Source organism: Mustelus asterias, chromosome 2 (genome assembly GCF_964213995.1).
Source record: "Mustelus asterias chromosome 2, sMusAst1.hap1.1, whole genome shotgun sequence".
Lineage (NCBI taxonomy): Eukaryota > Metazoa > Chordata > Chondrichthyes > Carcharhiniformes > Triakidae > Mustelus > Mustelus asterias.
This window is the reverse complement of record NC_135802.1, coordinates 147,295,356-147,322,834: the sequence shown is the minus strand read 5'-3', so window position 1 is coordinate 147,322,834 and position 27,479 is coordinate 147,295,356. Positions and strand designations below refer to the sequence as shown.

At 44.8% G+C, this 27,479-nt stretch overlaps 1 protein-coding gene across 1 annotated transcript in view; it reads right to left on the bottom strand.

Annotated features, from left to right (window-relative positions):
* LOC144479518 (sodium/hydrogen exchanger 3-like) overlaps positions 1–27,479 on the bottom strand; it is a 134,305-nt gene that overhangs the window by 25,402 nt on the left and 81,424 nt on the right. The window contains 3 exon segments of the mRNA XM_078198286.1: positions 2,603–2,681; positions 8,571–8,731; positions 12,378–12,680. Coding sequence (XP_078054412.1) covers positions 2,603–2,681; positions 8,571–8,731; positions 12,378–12,680 — 543 coding nt within the window.

Here is a 27,479-nt window from a genome sequence, read left to right as displayed (position 1 = left end):
GTGTTCCATGCCTTTATGGCGGAGAAGTAAATCCTCATGAAGGCAGACAAATTATGTAGAACTGCCAAATTATTCCAATAGCCAGCCCTTTAAATTTTTTTTAGACAAAAACTGCCTGCATCTGCGAATGTGAAAATTAATTATCCTGGCAGTTCCAACAGATATTTGATGCAAATATAAGTACTATCATTATTGTGTTATTATTGCTCGACTGCTTCCACAACTGGTTGTCATGATAGTGAGGACTAAGTTCACAATTTTATTGACAGTTCTGAAATATTATCAAAGGATTAATTGTCTTTGATGTGGGGTTTTGAATACAAATGTTCGTTTTTATAAGGGATTAAATACTGATTGGATTTAAATATATTGGGTGGGCTTTCATTATTTTTTCTTAAATACAAGTGGCGGCTGTAATGGATACTTAGAATTTCATTTTATTTAACTTTAGATGGCTCCCGAGGTCTGCCCATGGTGGATACTAGCTTAACATCCGTAGTTGGGAAAATGCTGGAATCTATCATTAAGGAAGAAATAGCAGGACACCTGGAAAAGAATGGTTCAATCAAGCAGACGCAGCATGGATTCATGAAGGGAAAGTCATGTTTGACTAATTTACTGGAATTTTTTGAGGATATAACGAGTGCGGTTGACAGAGGGGAACCGGTGGATGTGGTGTGTTTAGATTTCCAGAAAGCATTCGATAAAGGTGCCTCACAAAAGGTCGCTGCATAAGATAAAGGTACACGGAGTTGGGGGTAAAGTGTTAGTGTGGATTGAGGATTGGCTATCTAACAGAAAGCAGAGAGTCGGAATAAATGGGTGCTTTTCCGGTTGGCAATCAGTGACTAGTGGCGTGCCGCAGGGATTGGTGCTGGGGCCTCAACTATTTACCATATACAAAGACGATCTGGAGGAGGGGACCGAGTGTAGGGTAACAAAGTTTGCGGATGACACAAAGATGAGTGGGAAAGCAAATTGCATGAAGGGCACAGAGAGTCTGCAGAGAGATTTGGATAGGCTAAGTGAGTGGGCAAGGATCTGGCAGATGGAGTATCACGTTGGTAAGTGCGAGGTTATCCACTTTGGAAGGAATAATAGTAAAATGGACTATTATTTAAACGGTGAAAAATTGCAACATGCTACTGTGCAGAGGGACCTGGGGGTCCTTGTGCATGAATCACAAAAACTCAGTTTGCAGGTGCAGCAGGTAATCAAGAAGGCAAATGGAATGTTGGCCTTTATCGTGAGAGGGATGGAGTATAAAAGCAGGGAGGTCATGCTGCAACTGTACAGGGTACTGGTGAGGCCACACCTGGAGTACTGTGTACAATTTTGGTTCCCTTATTTAAGAAAGGATATATTAGCTTTGGAGGGGCTACAGAGAAGGTTCACCAGGTTGATGCCAGAGGTGAGGGGGTTAGCTTATGAGGAGAGATTGAGTAGACTGGGCCTGTACTCATTGGAGTTTAGAAGGTTGAGGGGAGATCTTATAGAGACATATAAGATGATGAAGGGGCTAGACAGAGTAGAAGCAGCGAGGTTATTTCCACTTAGAATGGAAACAAGAACTAGGGGGCATAGCCTCAAAATACGGGGGAGTCAATTTAGAACAGAGTTGAGGAGGAACTTCTTCTCCCAGAGGGTAGTGAATCTTTGGAATTCTCTGCCCAATGAAGCAGTAGAGGCTACCTTGTTAAATGTGTTTAAGTCACAGATAGATAGATTTTTAACCATGAAGGGAATTAAGGGTTATAGGGAGCGGGCGGGTAAGTGGAACTGAACCCACTATCAGATCAGCCATGTTCTTATTGAATGGCGGAGCAGGCTTGAGGGGCTAGATGGCCTACTCCTGCTCCTATTTCTTATGTTCTTATTACTAGGTACAATGATATGGAGGGTTTAAGGGTAAAGGCAGGGGACATGGGTTGGCATGAATTGGCACCAAGATTGCCACAGAGATGTGTGGGGGGGGCATGTGTTAGCATGGGTGGATGGGGGGGGGTGGAGAATACTCAGGGTCATTGGGAATGGATAGAGGGCTATAGAGTCTAATATTTAGCAATGCAACAAGGACAAAATCCCAAAGAACGGAGGCAGACCTTATGACTAGTTTAATTAGCATCCCCCCACCACCACCACCACTCCAGCCCCATCCCATTTCCCTCCCCCCGCCCCTGATCCCAGAACAAAAATGCCACCACTCAGTGCACTTTTTCTCCAAGGCACATGTGCCAAGCTATAAAATTTCCTCGCTCAAGCCACCTGCCTCTCAGATAAAAATCCATTGCAGGTTTCCTTCCTAACAAAGGACATTCAGGACACGTTAGCCCAGCTGGTTAAATGACTAATGGTTCACAGTTACACTAGCAACATGGGTTCGATTCTTGCACTGGCTGAGAACGACTTGAAAGCTGCCCCAAGAATGGGAAGCAATGACAGATCAACATTCGCAAAACACTGCCAAGAGCGCAGCTCACAATTAAGCATTGACGGATGACAAGCCAAGGACCTGCCTTTAGGAAGAGCACACACACAATATGAAAGGACATTAGGCAAGCTGACTGGGGTTTTGTGGTCATGTTCGGTAGTGCTCTCATACCTATGCCTTTGAAATAGTCCAGGCCATTAACATTCCCTGCTCCTACTTCCACAAATGAGTTAAAGACATTGTACAGCACCTAAAAATGGAGAAAAAAAGATACTCAGGATCAGCCAAGATTGCACTCAAGATATGTTATAGAACCTTCCTGTTCTGACTCAAAAAAACCCTGAATTCAGCCACCTTGGGCAGGATTCTCCAGCCAAGCTCGCGCCAAAACCAGATAAACCTGCCCAAGGTCAACGATTCCCGTGGTGGGTGACACGGAAAACTTCCCCCTCCCTTAATTTCCACAATATCTTAAACATAGACCATGAGATTCTTGTCTGCACAAAGACAGGCTTTGGGGAGTTACTCTCTGTAGAATTCCCAGCCGCAGTATTTATATGGTTGGTCCAGTTCAGTTTCTGGTCAATGATAACCCTCTAAGATGTTGATAGTGGGAGATTGGGTGATGGTTATGCCTTTAATAACCCTGTGCTTGAACACTGTCCAGATCTTGCTGCATTTGGACTGCATCAGCATCTGGGAGTCGTGAATAGTGCTGAACTTTGTGCAAATCATCAGCGACCATCCCTGCTTCTGACTTCATGAACTCCTGCAGCGATGTGCTAGGATGGAGATGATTGACCTCCAACAACCATAACTATCTTCCTTTGTGTCGAGTGTGACTAACAGAGGAGAGCTTCCTTTTCCCTTGATGACACACTCAGTCAAATAATGCCTGATGTCAAGGGTAGGCACTCTCGTCTCATGTCTGGAATTCAGCTCTTCTCTCAATGTTTGGACCAAGGTGCTCAAGAAAGTCGAGTGGTCCTTCTACACACCTTTTGCTTCTTTACTACCCCATTGCTGCCTTTCTTTTGCTTGCACCATCATCCATTTCAAACCCCCATCTTCCACCTGATCACAGACCTCTCCTTTTGCCCGTTCCCTCCTCTTCCCCTGTTTCAATCCTTGCTTTGAACAGGTGACATCTCAAACCCGCTCAAGTTCCGATGAAATGAAAATGTTAATTCCATTTTGCTCTCCATGCATGTTGCTAGACCTGTTGAATTCTGCAAACATTTCCAGTATCCGCAGTATTTTGCTTTTGTCCGTGTTGTGATGAATTGTGTTAATATTACACTGACTCAAAGCTGCCCATAATTCAACACAACCCAGTATTAATCGTACTTCAGGGGTTACGAGGATAGTTGTTGCTGGGCATTCCAAGGTTCCAGTTAATGCTAGGTTATAGAGCATCAGGAACCTTAAGACATCATACTGGGAGTGGCTTGTGAACAAATGTGGAGAATTCTAATCCACAGCATCTTCACTTTGATGGCAAAAGAATCTCCAACATTAAAAAGGTGAGAATTTCAGAAAGGCTAAAGGAATCTGTGGTCGGGACAGAGACTCCCGGATGGTTTGTTGCCTCCCGGGTGCCAGTGTCAGGGATGTCTCTGATCGCGTGCACAGCGTTCTGAAGTGGGAGGGTGATCAGCCAGATGTCATGGTACACATTGGTACCAATGATGTAGGAAGGAAGAGTGAGGAGGTCCTGAAGTCTGAGTATAGAGAGCTTGGTAGGAAGTTAAAAAGCAGGACCCCGAGGGTAGTAATCTCAGGATTGCTACCTGTGCCACGTACCAGTGAGGGTAAGAGTAGGATGCTTGGGCGGATGAACACGTGGCTGAGGAACTGGTGTAGGGGGCAGGGTTTCAGATTTCTAGATCATTGGGACCTCTTCTGGGGCAGGTGGGACCTGTACAAGAGAGACGGGTTACACCTGAACTACAAAGGGACCAATATACTTGCAGGGAGATTTGCTAGTGTTATTGGGGAGGGTTTAAACTAGATTTGCAGGGGGATGGGAACCAGAGTGCCAGAGCAGATAGTGGAGCGGGGGTGAAAGTAAATGATGTTAATAGTTCATACAAAATCACGAATAGAAGGGTTGTGTGTGTGGTGGTAATAATCTTCTGAGGTGTGTCTATTTCAATGCCGGGAGTATTGTGGGGAAGGCAGACGAGCTGAGGGCGTGGATAGACACATGGAAATATGACATTATAGCCATTAGTGAAACTTGGCTATAGGAGGGGCAGGACTGGCAGCTCAATGTTCTAGGGTTCCAATGTTTCAGACGTGATAGAGGCAAAGGGATGAAGGGTCGGGGGGGTGGCATTGTTGGTCAGGGAAAATGTTACAGCAGTGCTCAGGCAGGATAGATTAGAGGGCTTGTCTACCAAGGCCATATTGGTGGAGCTGAGAAACAGGAACGGTATGACCACATTAATGGGGTTGTATTATAGTCATGATGTGGAGATGCCGGCGTTGGACTGGGGTAAACACAGTTGTATTATAGACCATCCAATAGTCAGCGAGAATTGGAGGAGCAAATGTGCAGAGAGATAGCAGACAACTGCAGGAAACATAAAGTTGTGATAGTAGGGGATTTTAATTTTCCACATATAGATTGGGACTCCCATGCTGTTAAAGGTCTAGGCGGGTTAGAGTTTTTAAAATGTGTTCAGGAAAATTTTCTAAATCAATATATAGAGGTACCAACTAGAGAGGATGCAATATTAGATCTCCTATTCGGAAACGAGTTAGGACAAGTGACGGAAGTGTGTGTAGGGGAACACTTTGGTTCCAGTGATCATAACGCCATTAGTTTCAATTTGATCATGGATAAAGATAGATCTGATCCTCGGGTTGAGGTTCTAAACTGGAAAAAGGCCAAATTTGAAGAAGTGAGAAAAGATCTAAAAAGCGTGGATTGGGACAGGCTGTTCTCTGGCAAGAATGTGATTGGTAAGTGGGAGGCCTTCAAAGGAGAAATTTTGAGTGTGCAGAGTTTGTATGTTCCTGTCAGGATTAAAGGCAAAGTGAATAAGAATAAGGAACCTTGGTTCTCGAGGGATATTGGAACTCTGATAAAGAAGGAGAGATGTATGACATGTGTAGGCAACAGGGAGCAAATAAGATGCTTGAAGAGTATAAAAAGTGCAAGAAACTACTTAAGAAATCAGGAGGGCTAAAAGACGACACGGGGTTGCTTTGGCAGACAAGGTGAAGGATAATCCCAAGAGCTTCTACAGGTATATTAAGAGCAAAAGGATAGTAAGGGATAAAATTGGTCCTCTTGAAGATCAGAGTGGTCAGCTATGTGTGGAACCAAAAGAAATGGGGGAGATATTAAATGGGTTTTTTGCATCCGTATTTACTAAGGAAACTGGCATGGAGTCTATGGAAATAAGGCAAACAAGTAGGGAGGTCAAGGAACCTATACAGATTAAAGGGGAGGAGGTGCTTGCTGTCTTGAGGCAAATCAGAGTAGATAAATCCCCAGGACCGGACAGGGTATTCCCTCGGACCTTGAAGGAGACTAGTGTTGAAATTGCAGGGGCCCTGGCAGATATATTGAAAATGTCGGTATCCATGGGCGAGGTGCCGGATGATTGGAGGATAATTTATGTTATTCCGTTGTTTAAAAAAGGCTCAAAAAGTAATGCGGGAAATTATAGGCCAGTAAGTTTGACGTCAGTAGTAGGTAAATTATTGGAAGGAGTACTAAGAGATAGGATCTACAAATATTTGGATAGACAGGGACTTATTAGGGAGAGTCAACATGGCTTTGTAGGTCATGTTTAACCAATCTATTAGAGTTTTTCGAGGAGGTTACCAGGAAAGTGGATGAAGGGAAGGCAGTGGATGTTGTCTACATGGACTTCAGTAAGGCCTTTGACAAGGTCCCGCATGGGAGGTTAGTTAGGAAGGTTAGTTAGGAAGGTTCAGTCGCTAGGTATACGTGGAGAGATAGTAAATTGGATTCGACATTGGCTCAATGGAAGAAGCCAGAGAGTGGTAGTGGAGGATTGCTTCTCTGAGTGGAGGCCTGTGACTAGTGTGCCACAGGGATCAGTGCTGGGTCCATTGTTGTTTGTCATCTGTATCAATGATCTGGATGATAATGTGGTAAATTGGATCTGCAAGTTTACGGATGATACAAAGATTGGAGGTGTAGTGGACAGTGAGGAAGGTTTTCAAAGCTTGCAGAGGGATAGAGGGATTTTTCCAGCTAGAAAAATGGGCTGAAAAATGGCAGATGGAGTTTAATGCAGACAAGTGTGAGATATTGCACTTTGGAAGGACAAACCAAGGTAGAACATACAAGGTAAATGGTAGGACACTGAAGAGTGCAGTAGAACAGAGGGATCTGGGAATATAGATACATAATTCCCTAAAAGTGGCGTCACAGGTAGATAGGGTCGTAAAGAGTGCTTTTGGTACATTGGCCTTTATAAATCAAAGTACTGAGTATAGGAGTTGGAATGTTATGGTGAGGTTGTATAAGACATTGGTGAGGTCGAATTGCGAGTATTGTGTGCAGTTTTGGTCACCCAATTACAGGAAGGATATTAATAAGGTTGAAAGTGCAGAGAAGGTTTACAAGGATGTTGCCGGGACTTGAGAAACTGAGTTAGAGAAAAAGGTTGAATAGGTTAGGACTTTATTCCCTGGAGCGTAGAAGAATGAGGGGAGATTTGATAGAGGTGTATAAAATTATCATGGGTATAGATAGAGTGAATGCAAGCAGACTTTTTCCACTGAGGCTCAGGGAGAAAAAAACTAGAGGACATGGGTTAAGGGTGAGGGGGGGAAAAGTTTAAAGGGAATATTAGGGGGGGCTTCTTCACACAGAGTGGTGGGAGTTTGGAATGAGCTGCCAGATGAGGTGGTGAATGCGGGCTCACTTTTAACATTTAAGAAAAACTTGGACAGGTACATGGATGAGAGGGGTGTGGAGGGATATGGTCCAGCTGCAGGTCAGTGGGACTAGGCACAAAAATGGTTCGGCACAGGCGAGAAGGGCCAAAAGGCCTGTTTCTGTGCTGTAATGTTCTATGGTTCTATGATAAAGAAATTAAGACCCAGTTCTAGCAGTTATAGTGCTGGATGAGCAATTTTGGAAAAAGGAAGCTCAAATATGTTTAAAGTTCAGTTTTCAAAATATCCTGTAATGCAACCAAGGAAACATTGGATTGTCTGAAATGTCATTAAAACAGATTGTTGTTTTTTTGTCATTTTCTTGGAACAGACATTACTCTTTGCCAGATATGGGTGGGGGGGGGGTGGTCATGTGACATGGCTTACAGCCAAGGAGCATCCAGTTGAGCAATGAGTCTTTTTGGTTTCCAATTGATGAAGGAAGGCGATACATCACAAGGATGAATGTGGATGACTAGAGCCTCACAGCACCAGGGGCCTGGGTTCGATTCCAGCCTCGGATGACTGTCTGCGCGGTGTTTGCATGTTTTCCCCGTGTCTGCACAGGACTTCACCGGGTGCTCCGGCTTCCTCCCACAGTCCAAAGATGGGCGGGTTAGGTGGATTGGCCATGCTAAATTGCCCCAAAGACACGTAGGCTAAGTGGGTTAGCCATGGTAAAATGCGCAGGTTTATGGGGGTAGGGCGAAGGGGAGGGCCTGGGTGGGATTTTCTTTCAGAGAGTCGGTGCAAACTCGATGGGCCGGATGGCCTCTTTCTGCACTGTTGGGATTCTACGGCAATCCTATTCACTCTTACAAAAGTGATTACACTTCAAAGTACTTCATCAGCTGCAAAGCACTGGAGGACATCCGGGAGGTTGTGAAAACACTGTATAAATGTAAATCTTTCTTTTGCTAGGGCATGGTGTGAAACCACTCGACTGTATCAAATTGCTACACAAAAAATAAAATGCCACATGGACCACAGCAGTTCAAGAAAGTTGGCCCAGAACCCTCTACGGGTGACTAGTCTTGCCAATGGTAAGCACATCCAGAAAACAAAGGAAATAAAACATGCCTTTGACATTACCAGAAATATTTGGGGCAATATCTCAGCATCCAAACTGAAAAAGGTGCCAGTGCAAATGTGAACTTTTTTTCCCTTCATTACTGGATTATATAGAAAGAACTGCCAAGGATTTAGCTGAACTTACCACAGTGACAGCATCATTAAGCAGCGATTCTCCAAACACAATAATGAACAACACTTCATTCACGTGGACCTCTTCAAACACAGCCAACACAGCCACTGGGTCAACCGCTGCAATCAGACTTCCGAACAGAAGGAATTCCAACAAACCCGCCTTGAGATCTCCTGCAGAGATAGTGGAAAGCACCAGGAATGTTAGCTTCCAGCTGCAACTAGGATAACATTTGTATAGAACATTTAAACTATCCCAAGGCACTTCACAGGAAAATTTGCAGCTAAGAACTAACAAAAATTACATAAGGAGATTTTAGGATAGAGTCACAGAGATACACAGCACGGAAACAGGCCCTTCGGCCCAACGCATCCATGCCGACCAGGTTTCCTAAACTGAACTAATCCCATTTGCTTGCATTTGGCCCATGTCCCTCTCAACCGTTCCCATCCATGCACCTGTCCAAATGTCTCAGTTAGCCAAAAGCTTAGTTCAAGAAATAGATTTTAAAAAGCAACTTAAAAGGATGAGAGAGAGTGTGGAGAGGTCCAGGGATGGGATTCTATGGAAACAGCTAAAGGTAAGTTCCAGAGGAACAGGGATATTGGTGATGGTTATGGAGATGGGAAGATGCAAAGCCATATAGGAATTCCAAGAAAAAAAAGTGATGGGAAGTTCAAACTGAAGGAAGTGACTTAGGGCAGATTGGTAGCCAATCACAACACCCTAAGAGGTCTTTGCATTTACTGTTCACAATGCAAGTTTTGTCTAAAAGTGCCTGAAGCAGTGGAAACTACAAACAGAAGGGCCCATAAATTAGGATCATACTATACTAGGATTCTAGGGCGGCCTGGTGGTACAGTGGTTAGCACTGCTGCCTCACAGCTCCAGGGACCTGGGATCAATTCCAGCTTTGGGTGACTGTCTGTGTGGAGTTTGCACATTTCCTGAATGGGCTTCATGTTTGAATGGGCTTCCTTCCACAGTCCAAAGATATGTAGGTTAGGTGGATTAGCCATGGAAAATGTGTGGGGTTACGGAGCTAGGGTGGGAAAGAGGGCCTGGGTAAGATATCCTGTCAGAGAGTTGGTGCAGGCTCAATGGGCCAAATGGCCTCTTCTGCGCTGTAGGGATTCTATGATTCTATGACCACTACCCACTCCACAACCACCCCCAGGGGGATTTTAATGCTGGAACCAAGTTGAGAATCAACATTTGGCCATTAGGCAGCAGTGATAAAATTTAGGCAGCAGGAGGTTACAGTCAAGAACGTAAGTGGGAGGCAGGAAAGCTAAGCATGGGGTTGCAGTTGGGTTGTGGGGCAGGGGGAGGGGGTTAAGTCTGGGGAAGGAGACGCCTAACAAATGTACATATTTTAAAAAATTATCTTGGGTCAGATGCCTTCCGAAATCTGGGAGGTGAAACAGTGACAGGCATCAGCCAGACACAAACTAAGAGGCAGGTACCCATGTCCATCTTAATACAGCACACACCCCTGCTTTTCCCATTCATATTGCTAATGGAAGCACAAGGCACAGGTTACAATGCTAACCAGACACTTACACAACTATAATGCCTTACATTGAACATCAGCTCTGAGCAGCAAGGTACAATCTACACGTCAGGTAGAGCGCAGGAAGAAAACAATGATTCAAATCAAAGTCAGAAAGAAAGAAAAAGTTTTAGATTTATAAAGTGCATTTCACAATGTCAGGACTTCCCAAAGAGCTTTATAGCCAATTCATAGAATCCCTATAGTGCAGAAGGAGACCAATCGGCCCATCGAGCCTGCACCGACAATAATCTCGCCCATCTCCGTAAACCCATGTATTTACCTACTAATCCCCCTGACACTAAGGGGCAACGTAGAAAGGCCAATCAACCTATCCCACACATCTTTGCTCTGTGGGAGGAAACCGGAGCACCCATAGGAAACCCACGTAGACAGGAGGAGAAAGGTAAAACTCCACACAGACAGTGACCCGAGGCTGGAATTGAACCCGGCTCCCTGGCGCTGTGAGCTGCAGTGCTAACCACTGTGCCGTCCCATTAAGTACTTTTAAAAATCGAGTCACTTTCGTTAAGTGGTAAACATGCACACGGCATGATCCCACAAACAGCAAACCTCAGTGTAGCAATCATCGGCAAATGGTGTCAGGCTGGGCTGAGCCGGGGAGCGGCGTGTGGGGCTTGGTCTGGGTCTTCAAGATAGTTACTCTGAAGTGAGAAGTCCTTCTACCTCAGAGTAACCGCGAGTGTAAAACTGGCAGAACCATCCAAAGTTAGCAATTTAAAATCACTTTGTTGGATGGTTCCCAGCACAGTGCAATTATCCAGGGGAAGTTAGAGCTTCGGAGCAATTGCCGGGGATTTCCAAGGGGGATGCCCCAGCACATCATTGGAGTACCTCCCGGAAACCTGACGCTGGGGGACCAGGAAGAGATGGCCTGATATATGTTTTACAGATAGAGGAGGGATAAATAAAGCTAGGTGACCAACTCATTTGTTCTTCTGGAAATGGTGCCATGGAATCTTTGATACCCATCCAAGGGAGAAAACTGAGCCATAGATTAACATTTTACCCAAGCAATAACAACAGTGCAGCAAATCGTTCAAATGGACTCAATTCCCTGGATCGGGAACTCAAGCCAAAACATTCCAACACAGGATTTCGGTTCATTACCAGGGAGCAGCTGACAACTGAAGCCCAAGGATAGCGTTAGTTATTCACAAATAAGCTCCACGTGCCAATTACCTCAAGGCAAACGCATCAAAATTGTTGCTATCTTGAACATGAGCACAATATTGCCTCATCTGCACATTACACAACTGCTCACTCACACGTGCCCAAGTTCGGGTTTAACAAAAATTTACAGCTGAAGAATTAACCTCTTGATTCAACTGGTGTCAACAGTCGCAGTCTCTCCAAGTCCTTGCTTTCAAATAGCATTCCAGAGAGTTAAATACATGATCACGCCTTACATTCCTGCACATGTACTGTACTGAAGTGCTGTGCTGTCAAAGATGCCGCGTTTCAGCAGAGATGTTAAACTGAGGCCACTACTGCTCCTTCAGGTGGGCATAAAGGATTCTATGGCCATACTTGTGACAACACAGAGCAGGGAGCTCTCCTCGAGCCTGGCCCACTATTTATTCTTTAACACTGGAACATATTATCTGGTCATTAGCACATTGTTTGGGACCTTGCTATGTGTAAATTGTCTGTCACATTTTCTACATTATAACAGTGTCTATTCACAGAGTACTTAATTGGGTATAAAGTGCTTTATTTTTCTTTTAAGTCACTTAAGGGAACATTCAACAAAGCTATCATTTAGCCACTTGTAACATACAAGTGCAGAATCTCAAATGGTTTATTTTGCTTTCCAAATGAAGTAAAAGGATCAGACGTGGAGAGTAAGCAAACATTAGAATGATCAGATTTTTGAAGTAATCCCAATCTAATAATTTGCCATTTTAAATACAGCACAACAATCTCTGGTTTTATGTATCCACATTGATATTTGCAAGCTTTTAAAGAATAGATTTCCCCGAACCTGTGTGGAAAAATGTCCTCTTCCTGGGTTTGCCCCGAGTCAGCAATACTGATGCAATGAGATTCAATGTACTGGTCAAGTTCTCAGGTTGAACAGCAAATACTCCCAGAGTTAAGCATAAATGTGTCCCTGCAACCAGTCAGAAATCGACCATGACAGATCCATGTTGGTATAAGGTGCCGGGGGATACCACTAGATTCCAGAGAGGAATAACCACTACTTGTATTTTACCCTGGTCACACTTCAGTTAGATAAAGCTTACCCATAATGCCCGACAGGAAGATACCATAGAGGGAGAGGCCAGTGGTTGCAGCATTCCAAATTGTTCCAATGACAGCATACATTAGAATTGTTCCGAGGTTCCCGAAGAAGTGCCGGTTGGGCATGAAGTACCCAGCGTCCAATACAATGGGTGGCAGGAGATAGAAGAAGAAGACAGTTGGCGTTAAGGTGAAGGAGGCAGTGTGATCAGCAGCCCAGACAATTCCTCCCAGGATGAGGCCCAGCACAATCAGCAGGACACTCTCTGGTACCACGGAGGTGACTTTTTCCGACAAATGGAAAACTAAAGAAAACAAAAGAAAAAAGGACAAAATCAATAACTTTGGATTACATGGAAATTGAGCAGATTAAAAGTATATGATTAACTCAAATTGATCACCCCACTTATCCAGCTAAAGTTAGCACTGCTGCCTTACAACGCCAGGGACCTGGGCTTGATTCCTGGCTTGGGTCACTGTCTATACAGAGTCTGCATGTTCTCCCCGTGCCTGCAAGGGTTTCCTCCGGGTGCTCCGGTTTCCTTCCACAGTCCGAAAGACATGCTGGTTAGGCGCATTGGCCATGCTAAATTCTCCCTCAGTGTACCCGAATAGGTGCTGGAATGCAACGACATGGGGATTTTCACAGTAACTTCATTGCAGTGTTAATGTAAGCCTACTTATGACACTCAAACAATCTTAAACACTTAAAAGATTTCCACTTACTAATTTAGTCATTCCTTCCTCCATTTAAAGTTCCCTAGATCACAGCAATAAAAGTAGTAAACTCCAGGCAAGATATATCCTGTTACCATGCATCTACATAATAAATATTATTTTGAAAACCTTGAGATATTAAAAAAGTAAATTAGTGTAGATTTGGAGTATTGGCACTTGCAGAACCTGCAATATTGATATTGTGATGATACTGTGGCTTTAAGAAATATATTTATCATTTTTCTTGTAATGGGTATGATTTAAACTCAGCTCTGCTTTGTAGGGTGGCAGTTGATCCAGGAAAACCTTTATATTAGTAGCTGGGAGAACAAGATGAGTATTCATTTTAGACGTGGAGTGTTGGTTAAAGCAGAGCTAATGTATTTATGTTTACTTAGGTTCTCCGTGGGGTTTCAGAATAGAGTTTTGATTAGGTTGATTGACAGAGACACATGCTTAATACGAGGAGCTAAGCTTTCAGGAAAGAAAGAGTTTCAGTTTCATTTTTTAAATATAAGCAGTTGCTGCCTGGTCTGTCTCTCTCTACAGAGCTGTTCTGAAAATTCCAAGCCTGGCAACCCAAGTCAAAGCAAGTATACCCTGTGTTTTGCAAACTAATTTTATGGAGCGGTTTAAGTCAATATGGGAAATATTGCTTGCTTGGAACTGAGTGATAGGTTTGCTGCGAAGGATTGTATCTTGTCATGTTTGTTCAATTGTTAAAAAAGTTAAGCTCATTCATTTATTATAGTTAAACTGTGTTTTTAAATAAAGTTTGTTTTGATAAAAGCTTCCCAGTTTAGTCATTAGAATTGCATTTGGATTACAACATCTTATCCGGACACTAATGCCAAAATAGAAAATTGTTGAGGTCTGGTTTGGCTTCATATGGTTTCTGATCTGTACCAATAAATTAATATTTTATCCAAAAGGAGTCAACCAATCGTCCCTCAAACAAAAACAGAAAATGCTGGAAAATATCAGCAAGTGTGACATCATCTATGGAGAGAGAATCCAGTTAACTTTGAGTCTGGATGACCCTCATCCTGACTCGAAACATGAGGGGTAGGATGCTCCCAAAAAAATTCTGGAAGTGCCTAATTTGCATAAAAACTGGAGTAAATCCCATTGATTTTTCCAGTGGGATTTTCAAATCTCATCTCCCACACTGTACATCAGAGTACCCTATCATGAATCACGCAAGAATCAGTGGGCGGGGCCTATTCCTGCTGGAGAGGCCGGCAGCATAGCGCTGAGTGGGCCACTGCACATGCACCGATCTGTCAAGACTTAGATCTCCGCACGCACAGTAGCCCTTGTCTGCTGACCTCCCGATTGCTGGCTTGCTCAAATTGCTGGCCAGCACAGCGACTCTGCAGCGCTGCCCCACCAAATCCCCCCCGGCCCGATCGCTGGCCTTCTGGACATGTCCAGCCAGCCCCGGCCAACCCCCACCAGCAGTCACCGCACCCCTCCTGCCCCCTCGGCAGCCATGACCCTTCCAATCCCCCCCACCCCAATGGCCAGTCCCAATCGCTGGCCTCCCTCCCTCTGTTATTGATCCCAGTGCAGAGTGGCAGCGGAATCCCCAGCGCTCTCTCCCCAGAGGCCCCACTCCCCCATAGGCCCTGCCCCTTTGGTACTGCCCAATGCCCGGTGGGCAATGGCCAGACACCCCCTGGGCATTGCCACTTTGCCCCTTGGACAGTGCCAGGGGGCCAGGCTGCTAATGCCCAAGGGGCACCCCCCCTCACCCCCAACCTTCTGGGGGGGGGGGGGGGCTTCCATGACCCCCCCCTTCACTCCAACAGGTTTGGGCTGCCTGCTCCCCACTATTGGGGAACTGTTGTAAACCCCGCTGTAGTGAAACACTCCTGGTGGGTGGCTGACGACGCTGGAAATCCAGTGGGCAGAGACATGCGGAGGCTGTGGCGCCCAGCGAGAAGCCTGCTACACAGCCTCCCCTTAAGTCTCCTGGCCCGCTGCACTGCTGGGAGAATTGCCCCCTAGATCTGCTTTTGTTTCAGATTTCAGCATCCACAGTATTTTGCCTTAATCTTTCCTCAAAGTTGATTGAAGACTGATTAAGTCAAATTATGACTAACTTGTAAAAGTTCACATTCATACAAGACCTTTCATAACCTTAAGTAACACAAATGCATGACGTCCCAAGGCACTTTACAGTCAATGAAATACATCAAGTGTAGGTGCTGCTAAAGGAGCAATCACCAAACTATTCTGCATTTGTGACCATATCAGGAATAGTTCCCACATTAATACACTAATGAACCGAGATTTCATAAAAGGTCTATAGTGGCAAATATTAGAGAAATCAAAACAGGAAAATCATATGGGCTTGTGTATTTATGATCAAAGGATGTAATACAGCTCTGCTGCTAATAGAATTTGGTCTACACACATCTTTCCAGCAACTAACACTTCCTCGGCAACAAAACGCTATTGTAGTGACCTTAAGCTGTGCTGTTTCCCTGTTTACACATGACATTCAGTGTCAAAAGCACTTAGGTTAATCCCTGATCCGAGATGTCTCAAAATGGGACATTAACCATAGAAACCATAGAAACCCTACAGTGCAGAAAGAGGCCATTCGGCCCATCGAGTCTGCACCGACAACAATCCCACCCAGGCCCTATCCCCATATTCCTACATATTTACCTGCTAATCCCTCTAACCCTCATATTTACCCACTAATCCACACATTCTGGGACACTCGGGGGCAATTTAGCTTGGCCAATCAACCTAACCCGCACATCTTTGGACTGTGGGAGGAAACCGGAGCACCCGGAGGAAACCCACGCAGACACGGGGAGAATGTGCAAACTCCGCACAGACAGTGACCCGAGCCGGGAATCGAACCCAGGTCCCTGGAGCTGTGAAGCAGCAGTGCTAAGCATTATGCTACCGTGCCGCCCTAATTAATTAAGGGAGTCGCCTTTGACCGTTATAGCTACATTATCCTTTTGCAAGTGGACAAGCAGAATTATCCCAATGCTGCGCAGGTTCGAGCTTCATAAAAGGACCTTTTCACACTTGATAACATTCACCAGCTTTATCTTGTCACCTGATATACCCTCCATAGACCTTGCCTAACAGACTCACATGAGATACTGCCTGAACTTCTGTCTCGTCTTTGAGCTGTTCCCCCGCCCCCACTTCGAGGAAGTTAACTTCTTCAGAGAAATCCATCCGTGTGGTTATGAAATTAGGATTTATGATTATACAGCTTTGAACTCTGCATCATCCAAGAAGGATTTTGTTAAATATTACTGAATAAAATAGTTGGCATGCAAAAATTTTATGGAACACAACAAGAAATTGGATAATCAACTTCTTTTTTATGCTCTGCAGTGTATTTTTGGCACCCATGTGATTATTTTTCTGTGAATGATAGGATGCAAGTTATAAAATGAAGTCATTTATCCTGTTCCAAGGACACTGCTGATGACTTCTCAATCGGGTGGAAAAGTACAGCCATGCTTCCCTCTGCTACACTATCACTACTCATCGAAAACTTCTCTGTCCATTATCACAAGCTACATTTCACCTTCACTTCTTGAATTAAGTCAATTAAAGACCTAAACTTGCCAAATTGTGCCTCCAAAGAAGAGGGAAGGGGAAAATGGCTCACCAGTCAATAAACAATTGACATGCATAAGCAGTAGATTCCCACAATCAGCAAGAGACTCACCATCCTCCTGAGCACAGGCCACTTTCTCAAAATTAAGATCTAACAACATTAAAGATACGTTATTTGGTATTGCATAGAAACTAGAAGCAGGAGTAGGCCATTCAGCCCTTCGAGCCTGCTCCATCATTTATTTTTGATCATAGTAAGAAGTCTCACAACACCAGGTTAAAGTCCAACAGGTTTATTTGGAATCACGAGCTTTTGGAGTGCTGCTCCTTCATCAGGTGAGTGGATGATGAAGGAGCAGCACTCCGAAAGCTCGTGATTCCAAATAAACCTGTTGGACTTTAACCTAGTGTTGAGAGAATTCTTACTGTGCCCACCCCAGTCCAACACCGGCATCTCCACATCACATTTTAATCATGGCTGATCAAATTTAATATCCTGATCCCACCTTACTGTGCCCCCCACTCATATCCCTTGATCCCTTTAGCCCCACGAGCTATATCTAATTTGTCCTTGAAATCACAATGTTTTTGCCTCAACTACTTTTTGTGGTAGCGAATTCCACGCATTCATCACTCTCTGGGTGAAGAAATTTCTCTTCACCTCAGTCCCAAAAGGTTTATCCCCTTATCCTCAAACTCTGACCCCTAATTCTGGACTCCCCCAACATTGGGAATATTCTTTCCAAATCTATTCTGTCTAATCGTGTTAGAATTTTACAAATTTCTGTGAGATCCCCAACAATTAAATAAATTGTTTACTTCCGACAACCAACTCAATGGCCTTTACAGTGCCAACTTGGCAGGACTGATTAAGCCAGAAATAATGGAGCATAGACCAGCAGCTTACAGTAAATACAAGCACTTTACACAACAGATCATTTTTCTGCTGATCAAATCACTTTGCCTGCGAAAGCGGACATTTGCAGTGAACTTGAATGAAAAATATCGGACAAAAATCAAAGTTGCAATAATGATGAAATCTACTTTTGTCCAAAGATGTACGGGTTAGGTTGATTAGCCGTGGTAAATTGCCCCCTAGTGTCAGGGGAAATAACTAGGGTAAATACGTGGGGCTACCAAGGATTGGGGCTGGGTAGCATTGTGGTCGCCACAGACTCGATGGGCTGAATGGCCTCCTTCTGCACTGTAGGGATTCTGTGATTCTAATTCCATGGCATTGCTCAGCTGACCATTCTTCATGTCTGTGGCTAGACAGTGTCGGGCAATTCCACTACAGAAGGCAATCCTATGGAGCTCAACCCAGTAAGGATCAAATAGAAATCAAGGCCGGGATTCTCGCAAAAGAATTTAGTGTTGAACTTGTATGAAAACTGGAATAAATCTTGCTGGGTTTTTTTCAGTGGGAGTCCCGAGAAGAATCTCCTCCACACTGTGCCACTGCTGAGTGCAGCAGCGAGACTCATGTTAAAAATCAGTGGGCTATTCCTGCTGGAGAGGCTGGCAACATAGCAATGAGCGGGCCACTGCACATGCGCCAATCTGTCAGCGCCGAGATCAGCGCATGCGCAGTGGCCCATCTGTTAGTCCCCCAATTGCTGGCCAGCCCCACAATGCCAGCCCTCCAGCTCCCCACGGCCCAATTGTTGCCCCCCCCAGGCATGCCCGGGCCCAATCACTGTTTCCTCCTCCCTCACCCTACCGGAGTCTCTCCCGCTATTACCATCAACCATTGGCACATTTGGAAGGATTTGCAGCTTAACACTCAACATATCTGACCACCTTATGAATGCATTTTCCCTGACCATTTAAATCCCGAGGTGGGATTTCAACGTGATGCTTCTGGCTCAGAGGCAGGGAAGCTACTCGCTGCACCACAAGGCAGCACAGTGGTTAACATTGCTGCCTCAAGAGCGCCAGGGACCCAGGTCCAATTCCAGCCTGGGACGATTGTGCAAACTCCACACTGACAGAACAGTCTCTGAATGTCTGCGTGGGTTTCCTCCAGGTGCTCTGGTTTCCTCCCACAGTCCAAAGTTGTGCAGGTTAGATGGATTAGCCATGCTAAACTGCCCCTTCGTGTCCAAAGATGTGTAGGTTAGATGGATTAACCATGATAAATGCGCAAGGTTACGGAGATAGGGGAGAGCCTGAGTGGGATGCTCTGACACTTTAACGCAGACAAGTGTGCGATATTGCACTTTGGAAGGACAAACCAAAGAAGAACGTACAGGGTAAATGGTAGGACTCTGAAGAGTGCAGTTGAACAGAGGGATCTGGGAATACAGGTACAGAATTCCTTAAAAGTGACGTCACAGGTGGATAGGGTTGTAAAGAGTGCCTTTGGTACATTGGCCTTTATAAATCGGAGTATCGAGTATAAAAGTTGGAGTGTTATGGTAAGGTTATATAAGGCATTGGTGAGGCCGAATTTGGAGTATTGTGTACAGTTTTGGTCACCTAGTTACAGGAAGGATGTAAATAAGATTGAAAGAGTGCAGAGAAGGTTCACAAGGATGTTGCCGGGACTTGAGAAGCTGAGTTACAGAGAGAGATTGAATAGGTTGGGACTTTATTCCCTGGAGCGTAGAAGATTGAGGGGAGATTTGATAGAGGTGTATAAGATTTTGATGGGTATAGATAGAGTGAATGCAAGCAGGCTTTTTCCGCTGAGGCTAGGGGAGAAAAAAACCAGAGGGCATGGGTTAAGGGTGAAAGGAGAAAAGTTTAAAGGGAATATTAGGGGGGGGCTTCTTCACGCAGAGAGTGGTGGGAGTGTGGAATGAGCTGCCGGATAAAGTGGTAAATGCGGGGTCACTTTTAACATTTAAGAAAAGCTTGGACGGGTTCATGGATGAGAGGGGTGTGGACGGATACGGTCCAAGTGCAGGTCAGTGGGACTAGGCATAAAATGGTTCGGCACAGACAAGAAGGGCCAGAAGGCCTGTTTCTGAGCTGTAATTTTCTATGGTTCTATGAGAGTTGGCACAGACTCGATGGGCCGGATGTCGTCTTTCTGCACTGTAGGGATTGATTCTATGCCAAGTCCTCCTTTAGAGAGGTTTTACTACATCAAAATTGCTATGCAGGTGCTAGTTAAAGGTATAAGAAAGGATCATTTGTCCAAATGTTTGCATTGAGATGGCATTAAAGTAAAGCCACTGAAACTTAACTTTTACAAAAGTTCCAAATGCTGTGTTGAAAATATGATAATGTTTTTAAGCAGCAGTAGCAATGCTAATGGCAAAGTTCTGTCTATTCATCAGGGGACTGTTTTTCTGCATGATATAAACATACGTTTGTGAGGTACAGGTCGTGGTACAATCTGATAACGATAGTTCAGAAGCTGATGTTATGCCAACTGATGTCATTGCTCATATTGCCTGCATATTAATCACAAAATCAAAAACAAAACAACACAGAAACTTCCGTGAAGGGCCATAAGGAAAGAAAGAACCTGTTTTTGTATAACACCTTTCACAACCGAAGTACATCCCAAAGTGCTTCACCTCCCATGAAGTACTTTTGAAGAGGCGAACTATTGTAAAGTAGGAAACAATGCTGGTTGAGGGATCAATGGCAGCCAAGGTACCAAGGGGAACATTCCTGCTCTTTCGAGGAATGCCAATGGATCTTTCACACCAATCTGAGGTCAGATGGGTGTTCGGTTTAATATCTTATCTGAATGACGGCACTTCCAACAGTGCAGCACTCCCTCAGATAGGGCAAGAACATCAGAAACAGAAGGAGTAGGACACTGATTAGCTTGGGTCACGTGCTCCAATTTCTGGTGTAGCATTTAAACAGATAACCCGCTCAGAGGGAAAAGTACTCCTCACAGCTGGCATGTAAATATTGTAACACCTTCTCACATGGGGAGAAAAGGATTTAAATTTTAATACAATTTAAATGCCATTAGTGGGCCCACTGAAATCTCTGCGCCCGCTAGCCTCTCCTCCACCCAGCACCCCCCCCCCCGCCCCCCCCTCCCAGCCTCTCCTCTCTCTTTCTCTTTTTCTTCTCCCCCCACCCCCCCCCCCGTATTTCACTCCAGCAGGGTTTAGTATAGCTCCCCACTTGCAAGGAGCTAACGGCCTGACCCCGCTGGAGTGAAAAGGTGGGTTGGGGGCGGGGGGGGTGCAATCAAGGGACCCAGAGGGTTGGGCACCGGGGTGCCCCTTGGGCATTGCCACCTTGGCAGTGCCTGCCTTGGGCACTGCCCAAGGGGAAAAGTGCCAATGCTCAGAAGGACGATTAAGCTGGCCAGTAATCAGGAGGCCGGCATACAGGGGCCACTGTGCATGCGTCGATCTGTTGGCGCAGTGGCCCGCTCAGCGCTATGCTGCAGGCCTCTCCAGTGGGAATAGGCCCCCACCCAGAGCTTTTTGCACTGATTCACGCTAGTGCACTCAGCCGTGCATGGAGTGTGGGAGATTAATTTTGAAAAACTTCTGCTGAAAAAACCAGCGCGATTTACTCAGTTTTTACATTAATTTGACACTTAGAAGCGCCCCCATAATGTTAAAGGATATGGACACCAAGTGTGAATTGTACAATCCAACAAGGGGAAAAGGCGACATGAATCTTACCCTCAAAAGGAACGGGTTTGAGACAAAAAGTTTAACCTTTTGAAAATGGCAGGGACTAAACAAGACAAAAGCCCAGTGAGCGAATAGGAGGTACACAAAGAAGGATGCAAATCATGTTTAATATCAGATCCAAGGAGGAAAGTGCAGGTGTAAAAGTCAGAAAGGGATAAAGAGTAAAGTCAAGGCAAGTTCAAAATGGATGAGCTAATCATAGATAAGAGATAGCAGTGAGGAACTGCATTGCCAGTTAAATCATCCCAATCAATCGCAATCTTCCAGAAGTTGTTTCATGGGTGTTTGGGGAACACCTGGAAGTGCAAATATTGTGAATCCGACTGAAGATCTGGCAACTGCTGAAATGGGAAACACAGCTGGATGGGTCATGACAACCCTTCCTCCCAGTGCTTGCATTGCAATCAGACACTGGTGACCCAACACTCAGCAGAAAGCAGGTCTGATCTCTTCAGCCAACCAGAAACTTAAAATTCCATTACCTCAAGAAACAAGTTGCATCCTGGCATTGTTAAAATCTTAACCACTGAGCTGTCAATACATGTTTACAGAGTATTACAATTAGGATGATACAAATTGGGTATTGCTGGTGTTATAACTTTGATTTTGGTGTTCAGGATGGTTAAATGTTTAATTGGATCTAGGCATTGCACTGTACAGAATGGTCTTGTGGCACAGTGGGTAGCATTCCTACCTCTGAGTCAGAAGCTCGAAGTTCAAGTTCCACCCCAAGACTTGATGGTCAAGGAGGGTGCCTTCATAATGCGGCCAACAGGTTTGAGTATCGACCTGCAAACTCCTTCCAACACAGGCCAATGGCAGGCAATTAAAGAGTGTGAGGGACTCCCGGTCAGCCATGCTTGGTGAGGAGTGGCACCTCTCAAGCTATAAGCCTCTGGCAACAGACTAGTGGCCTGTTCCAGGAAAAACCTCATCTAATGGGAACAGATGAAAGTCTGCCTTGCGCACCATTAAGTGCAAGAAGAGAAACAGCAAACTGATCTATACAGAACCATAAATTTGGATCAGACGGTAGCTCTAGAATTCATCCCCCAAACTTCTCTTCTCTGTCCTCCAAGACTCTGGGCGAACCCTACTACTTCTGTGACTCTTACCCAATAAGCGCTGAGTGTGAAATTTTGTTGGATAATGCTCCTGTTAAGCACTGTGGTATGTTTTATGTTTAATATGCTGGGTATGAATATTCAATTTTTTTTTTTTAAATGTCAAGATCTGATTAAAACAAGGATTTGGCTAGATTTATTTCCTGGGTCCAGGCAGATTTTAAAATCCTGATGTTCTAGCCAGATCTTTGGACCTTAAATCACCATAATTAAGGACCCCATGCACCCCGGACATAATCTTTTCCACCTTCTTCCATCGGGAAAGAGAAACAAAAGTCTGAGGTCACGCACCAACCAACTCAAGAAAAGCTTCTTCCCAGCTGCCATCAGACTTTTGAATGGACCTACCTCGCATTAAGTTGATCTTTCTCAACACCCTAGCTATGATTGTAACACTACATTCTGCACTCTCTTCTTTCCTTCTCTATGAATGGTATGCTTTGTCTGTATAACATGCAAGAAACAATACATTTCACTGTATACTAATACATATGACGAGAATAAATCAAATCGAACCAAATTGCGGCAGGACAGTGGCATTTAATCCAGTAAACTCCCTCGAAATGTGGAGATAGAAACAGAAAATGCAGAAACACTCCATAGTTCGGGCAGCATCTGCCAAGAGAAACGGAATCAACAGTTCAGGTCAATGACCTTTTGTCAGAACCAATATTTTCTTGTATTATTTCAGCATCTGCAGTACTTTGCTCTGCCCTTAAATACTCGCCAAGTGAAACCATATAATATCAACTTCAGCTGTCGAACAGCTCTCCTATAGTCACTGAATGCCATGATCTTTGGAGCTTCTTATCTGCAACCACATTGTTACTGGCAATCCCTTGGATAAAGAGAAAGATGACTTTGCAAAATACAAACCTTCCGTGCGGGAGGGGAACTTTTCAATTGTACATGTTAACTTGGAAACAAAATGCATGGATAAAAAGAAAACCAAAAGACTTGCATTTATAGATTCCCTTTCACAATCTCTCTGATCTCCCAAACCTCTTTACATCCAATAAAGTATTAAAGTGGAGTCAGTGCCGTAACATAGGTAACTCAAACAGCAATTTGCACTCATCAGGTTCCCAGTAACTAGAATCTGATAATGATCGGATCACACCTGTTTTTGTGATGCTGGAGAAATTAATATTTAGCCAAGACACCAAGAAGATACCACTGCTCTTCTTCAAAACAGCACTATAGGGTGAATGCAAACCCTAAAGAACAAATGTGGCTTTGATTTAGCATCACTCTCAAAAGACAGCACATCGTGACAGACCAGCATTCCCTCAGGACCGCACTTCAGCCCAAATTATGTGCACAGCTATATGAAGTGCCACTTGAACCCACAAAAATCTGACACAGGAAGTGAGAATGTTACCCCTGAACCATGACCAATGTCAAAAACAGTGAAACAATGGGAGTGTGACAGGAAGTGCAAATTAAAATGGATTATTCTGCGATGAATGAACATCAGGAACCCTTTATGGAATGGAACTAATTTGACTAAACTCCCTGCTGACATAATGGGCGAGATTCTCTGGCCTCCCAGCCACATGTTTCCCACCAGTGGGAGTGGCGCATTGTTTGCTGGCGGCGGGATTCTCTGGTCCCGTCGCTGTCCATGGGAATTCCCACTGATGTCACCCCCATGTCGACGTGAATCATAGAAATCATAGATTCATAGAAACCCTACAGTGCAGAAGGAGGCCATTCGGCCCGTCGAGTCTGCACCGACCACAATCCCACCCAGGCCCTACCCTGCATATCCCTACATATTTACCCACTAATCCCTCTAACCTACGCATTTCAGGACTCTAAGGGGCAATTTTTGGCATGGCCAATCAACCTAACCCGCACATCTTTGGACTGTGGGAGGAAACCGGAGCACCCGGAGGAAACCCACACAGACACGAGGAGAATGTGCAAACTCCACACAGACAGTGACCTAAGCTGGGAATTGAACCCAGGTCCCTGGAGCTGTGAAGCAGTAGTGCTAACCACTGTGCTACTGTGCCGCCGTGAATGGCTGAAGAATTCCGGCCAATACCTTCACATCTCACTCATTTACGTGGTGATGAATCAGCCTGTTGATATCGAATTGGAGGGGGTCTCATAATTGCTTCTCAGCCTTTTGGCTAAGATGAAGCATCAGATCAAGCCCAAGATGGAGTGTAATGCCTTATTTTGTCAACTTGGATCTTATTTGTCTCCCTTGTGGGGACCATGAATTGGATCCAATTGGAATTTGAATTTGGTTTTTGGAGCAGGCAAGGAGATGGATTTGGGTTTATCCGGTCCACTTTGTGCGTTGACTTTGTAACTTTAGAGGGAGTAAATTTTTTTTTAAATAAAAGATACAACAAATGCCTGGGTTTCAGATGCTCAGTTTGTCTGAGGTTGATCTTGCTCTTGGCTCATGGTCACTAGGAGGGTCATTTTTAAAAAGGTAACTATGATGGCACAAACAGAGATGATTCTCTCTCCTCGCTGTGCATACCTTTCAAACAAACACAGTCTCTGTATTTGCAAGGCTGCTATCAAAATAATGAACTTAAACACTGACATGAATTAAAGAGTTGACAGCTTGCCAGTTCTTTTCTCTCTTGAGACATAGCACTTTTGATACAGCCCATGACAGTGCCAACAGTCAGCAAGTCTATTGTTTCCATGAATCAGTATCCACTTCAAAATATTGAGAGTCAGGTCGTGCAATTATTCGTGAAAAAAGACATAATTCTGTCATCAAATTGGAACAGCATTTGTCTGCTTGATCCCAGATAGCAGAAAGCCTCAGAATGCCTAATCATCAACAACACGTGTGACTCAAAATTGCGAGGAGGGTCCACACTGACCCTCAGTGTGTCACTTCTGCCAGAAGTGCAGAATACAAGGACAAAAAGGTACAAAGAAGACCAAAGCAACCATGCCAGATTTTAGCAAACCATCCAAGGATATACTTTAAGCCTCCAGATGTCATTTAGATGGCCGCTTCAGCTATATTGGCATAGACAAAGCATGCCTTCAAAACAAAAATGCTGGAAAATCTCAGCAGGTCTGACAGCATCTGTAGAGAGAGAGAGAGAGAGAATGGAGCCAATGTTGAGTCTAGATGACCCTTCGTCACAGTTCTGAATAGATAGCAATGTGATTGAGATCATTTCTGGCCAGGACACTGAAACCAATTCTCCCGTTCTTCTTCTCAGGAGTCAGATCTTTTATACCCACCGGAGCAGACAGACAGGGGCCTCTGTTTCTGGGAAATCAAAGGCCGATGGCGGGTGGGAAAAGCGGCGTTGAAACCATGAACGGCAATGGTGGCTTTCTGGGCCGTATAGTCTGGGAATTGGGGGGGGAATCTTTGAAGCTTCAAGTTCAGGTCCCATGATGCATCACTGGATGGCCTCCGATTCATCCATCCCACCAGCAACATAGAAATGAGGGGACAGGGGAGCCATTTTTAAAGTCTGCTCTAGTGTGCAGCCACCAAAACTGTTAGCCTTGGACTCCACCGGCCTGTGTCCAGGCACCTCTTGGCATTATCGGGCCACCCTCACATCCAACACAACCTAGGCACCTCCAGAATCCCCCAGGCAGCCCCAGCAGGGTGACTGGGCAGTGCCAGGAATGACCCTCTTCTTCCCCTCCCCCCGAGCGCTGAACTCACCCGAGATCCCCTCGGAGGATTGCTTGGCCTTTATAAACCAGTCGGGCCTCAGGCCATTCAGTCGTTACGCTGCTGTGGGTAGGTGCCTGATAATTATGCGATAATGTATCCAAAAGGAGGTTCCTGATGTTGAACTGATGAGGGAGGGGGGGTGGGGGTGGGGAGCAGGGGGACAATCGTGGCATTTACACCAATGCAAAATGTGACTTTATTTCCCGATATATTTCACACTCCTGTTGCCATCCTGATGCGAATGGGTGCAGGGAATCCCAGCCCAAGTTTCTGTTCTTAAATAGCTGCTCTAAGCAAAGACGGATGGGAAAGACCCCAAAATTAGCATTAGTAAATAAAAAGCAAGATAAAGTCAGGGAACCCACTGATCAAAATCAAGCTTAACAGAAAAAGAAATAAAGATCTTGATCATTACATTGCAAGCTGACAGCCTTGCCCACAATGGGAGCTGAATAAATGATAACTAACAGGACTAAAAACAGCTACATTCTGGATTTACATTGAGCAGGAAGAATCTTTAACTCGTCTGGGTGTTGGCTTTGGCTACCACCAGTTACCACACTCAACACCACGTTAAAAGGTAGCACAGTGGTTAGCACTGCTGCCTCACAGCCCCAGGGACCCGGGTTCGATTCCAACCTCAGGTCACTGTGTGTGGAGTTTGCACATTCTCTCCGTGTCTGCGTGGGTTTCCTCCGGGTGCTCTGGTTTCCTCCCACAGTCCAAAGCTGTGCAGGTTAGGTTGATTGGCCACGATAAATTGACCCTAGTGTCAGGGGATTAGCAGAGTAAATATGTGAGGTTACAGAAATAGGGTCTGAGGATTGTGGCCAGTGCAGACTCAATGGACCGAATGGCCTCCTTCGGTACTGTAGGGATTCTACGAGGTCCAAGTTCAGAGCATGATGTTGGTTAATGCCTCCAGTGCATTACAGAGAAAGTGCTATACTGTCAGAAGTCCATCAGCCCTCTCAAGTGGGCACCAGGAGAGTTATTTCCAGTGTCCTGACCAACATTTATCTCTTGGTCGTAAACAGAATAGCCGGTCATTATCACATTACGAACTTGCTGTGTGCCAATTCCTGCCACCTTCCCTTTATTACAACATGTGACTACACCAAGTATTGATATGGCTGCAAATGTAGGGAGGTCCTGCAGTCGTGAACGGTTGTACATGAACGCAAGTCTTTCTTTAACTCAGGTCAGACATTCAACTTTTAATTGGGTCTTAAATGGTGAAATGAAATACCTTGCAACTTGTAAAGGCATCATTTCTGCATCTATCTCTTGAACCTTTCAAAATGCCACAGTCTGATGCCTATCCAGTATACTAAAAAAAGTTAAAGTTTATTTATTAGTCACAAGTAA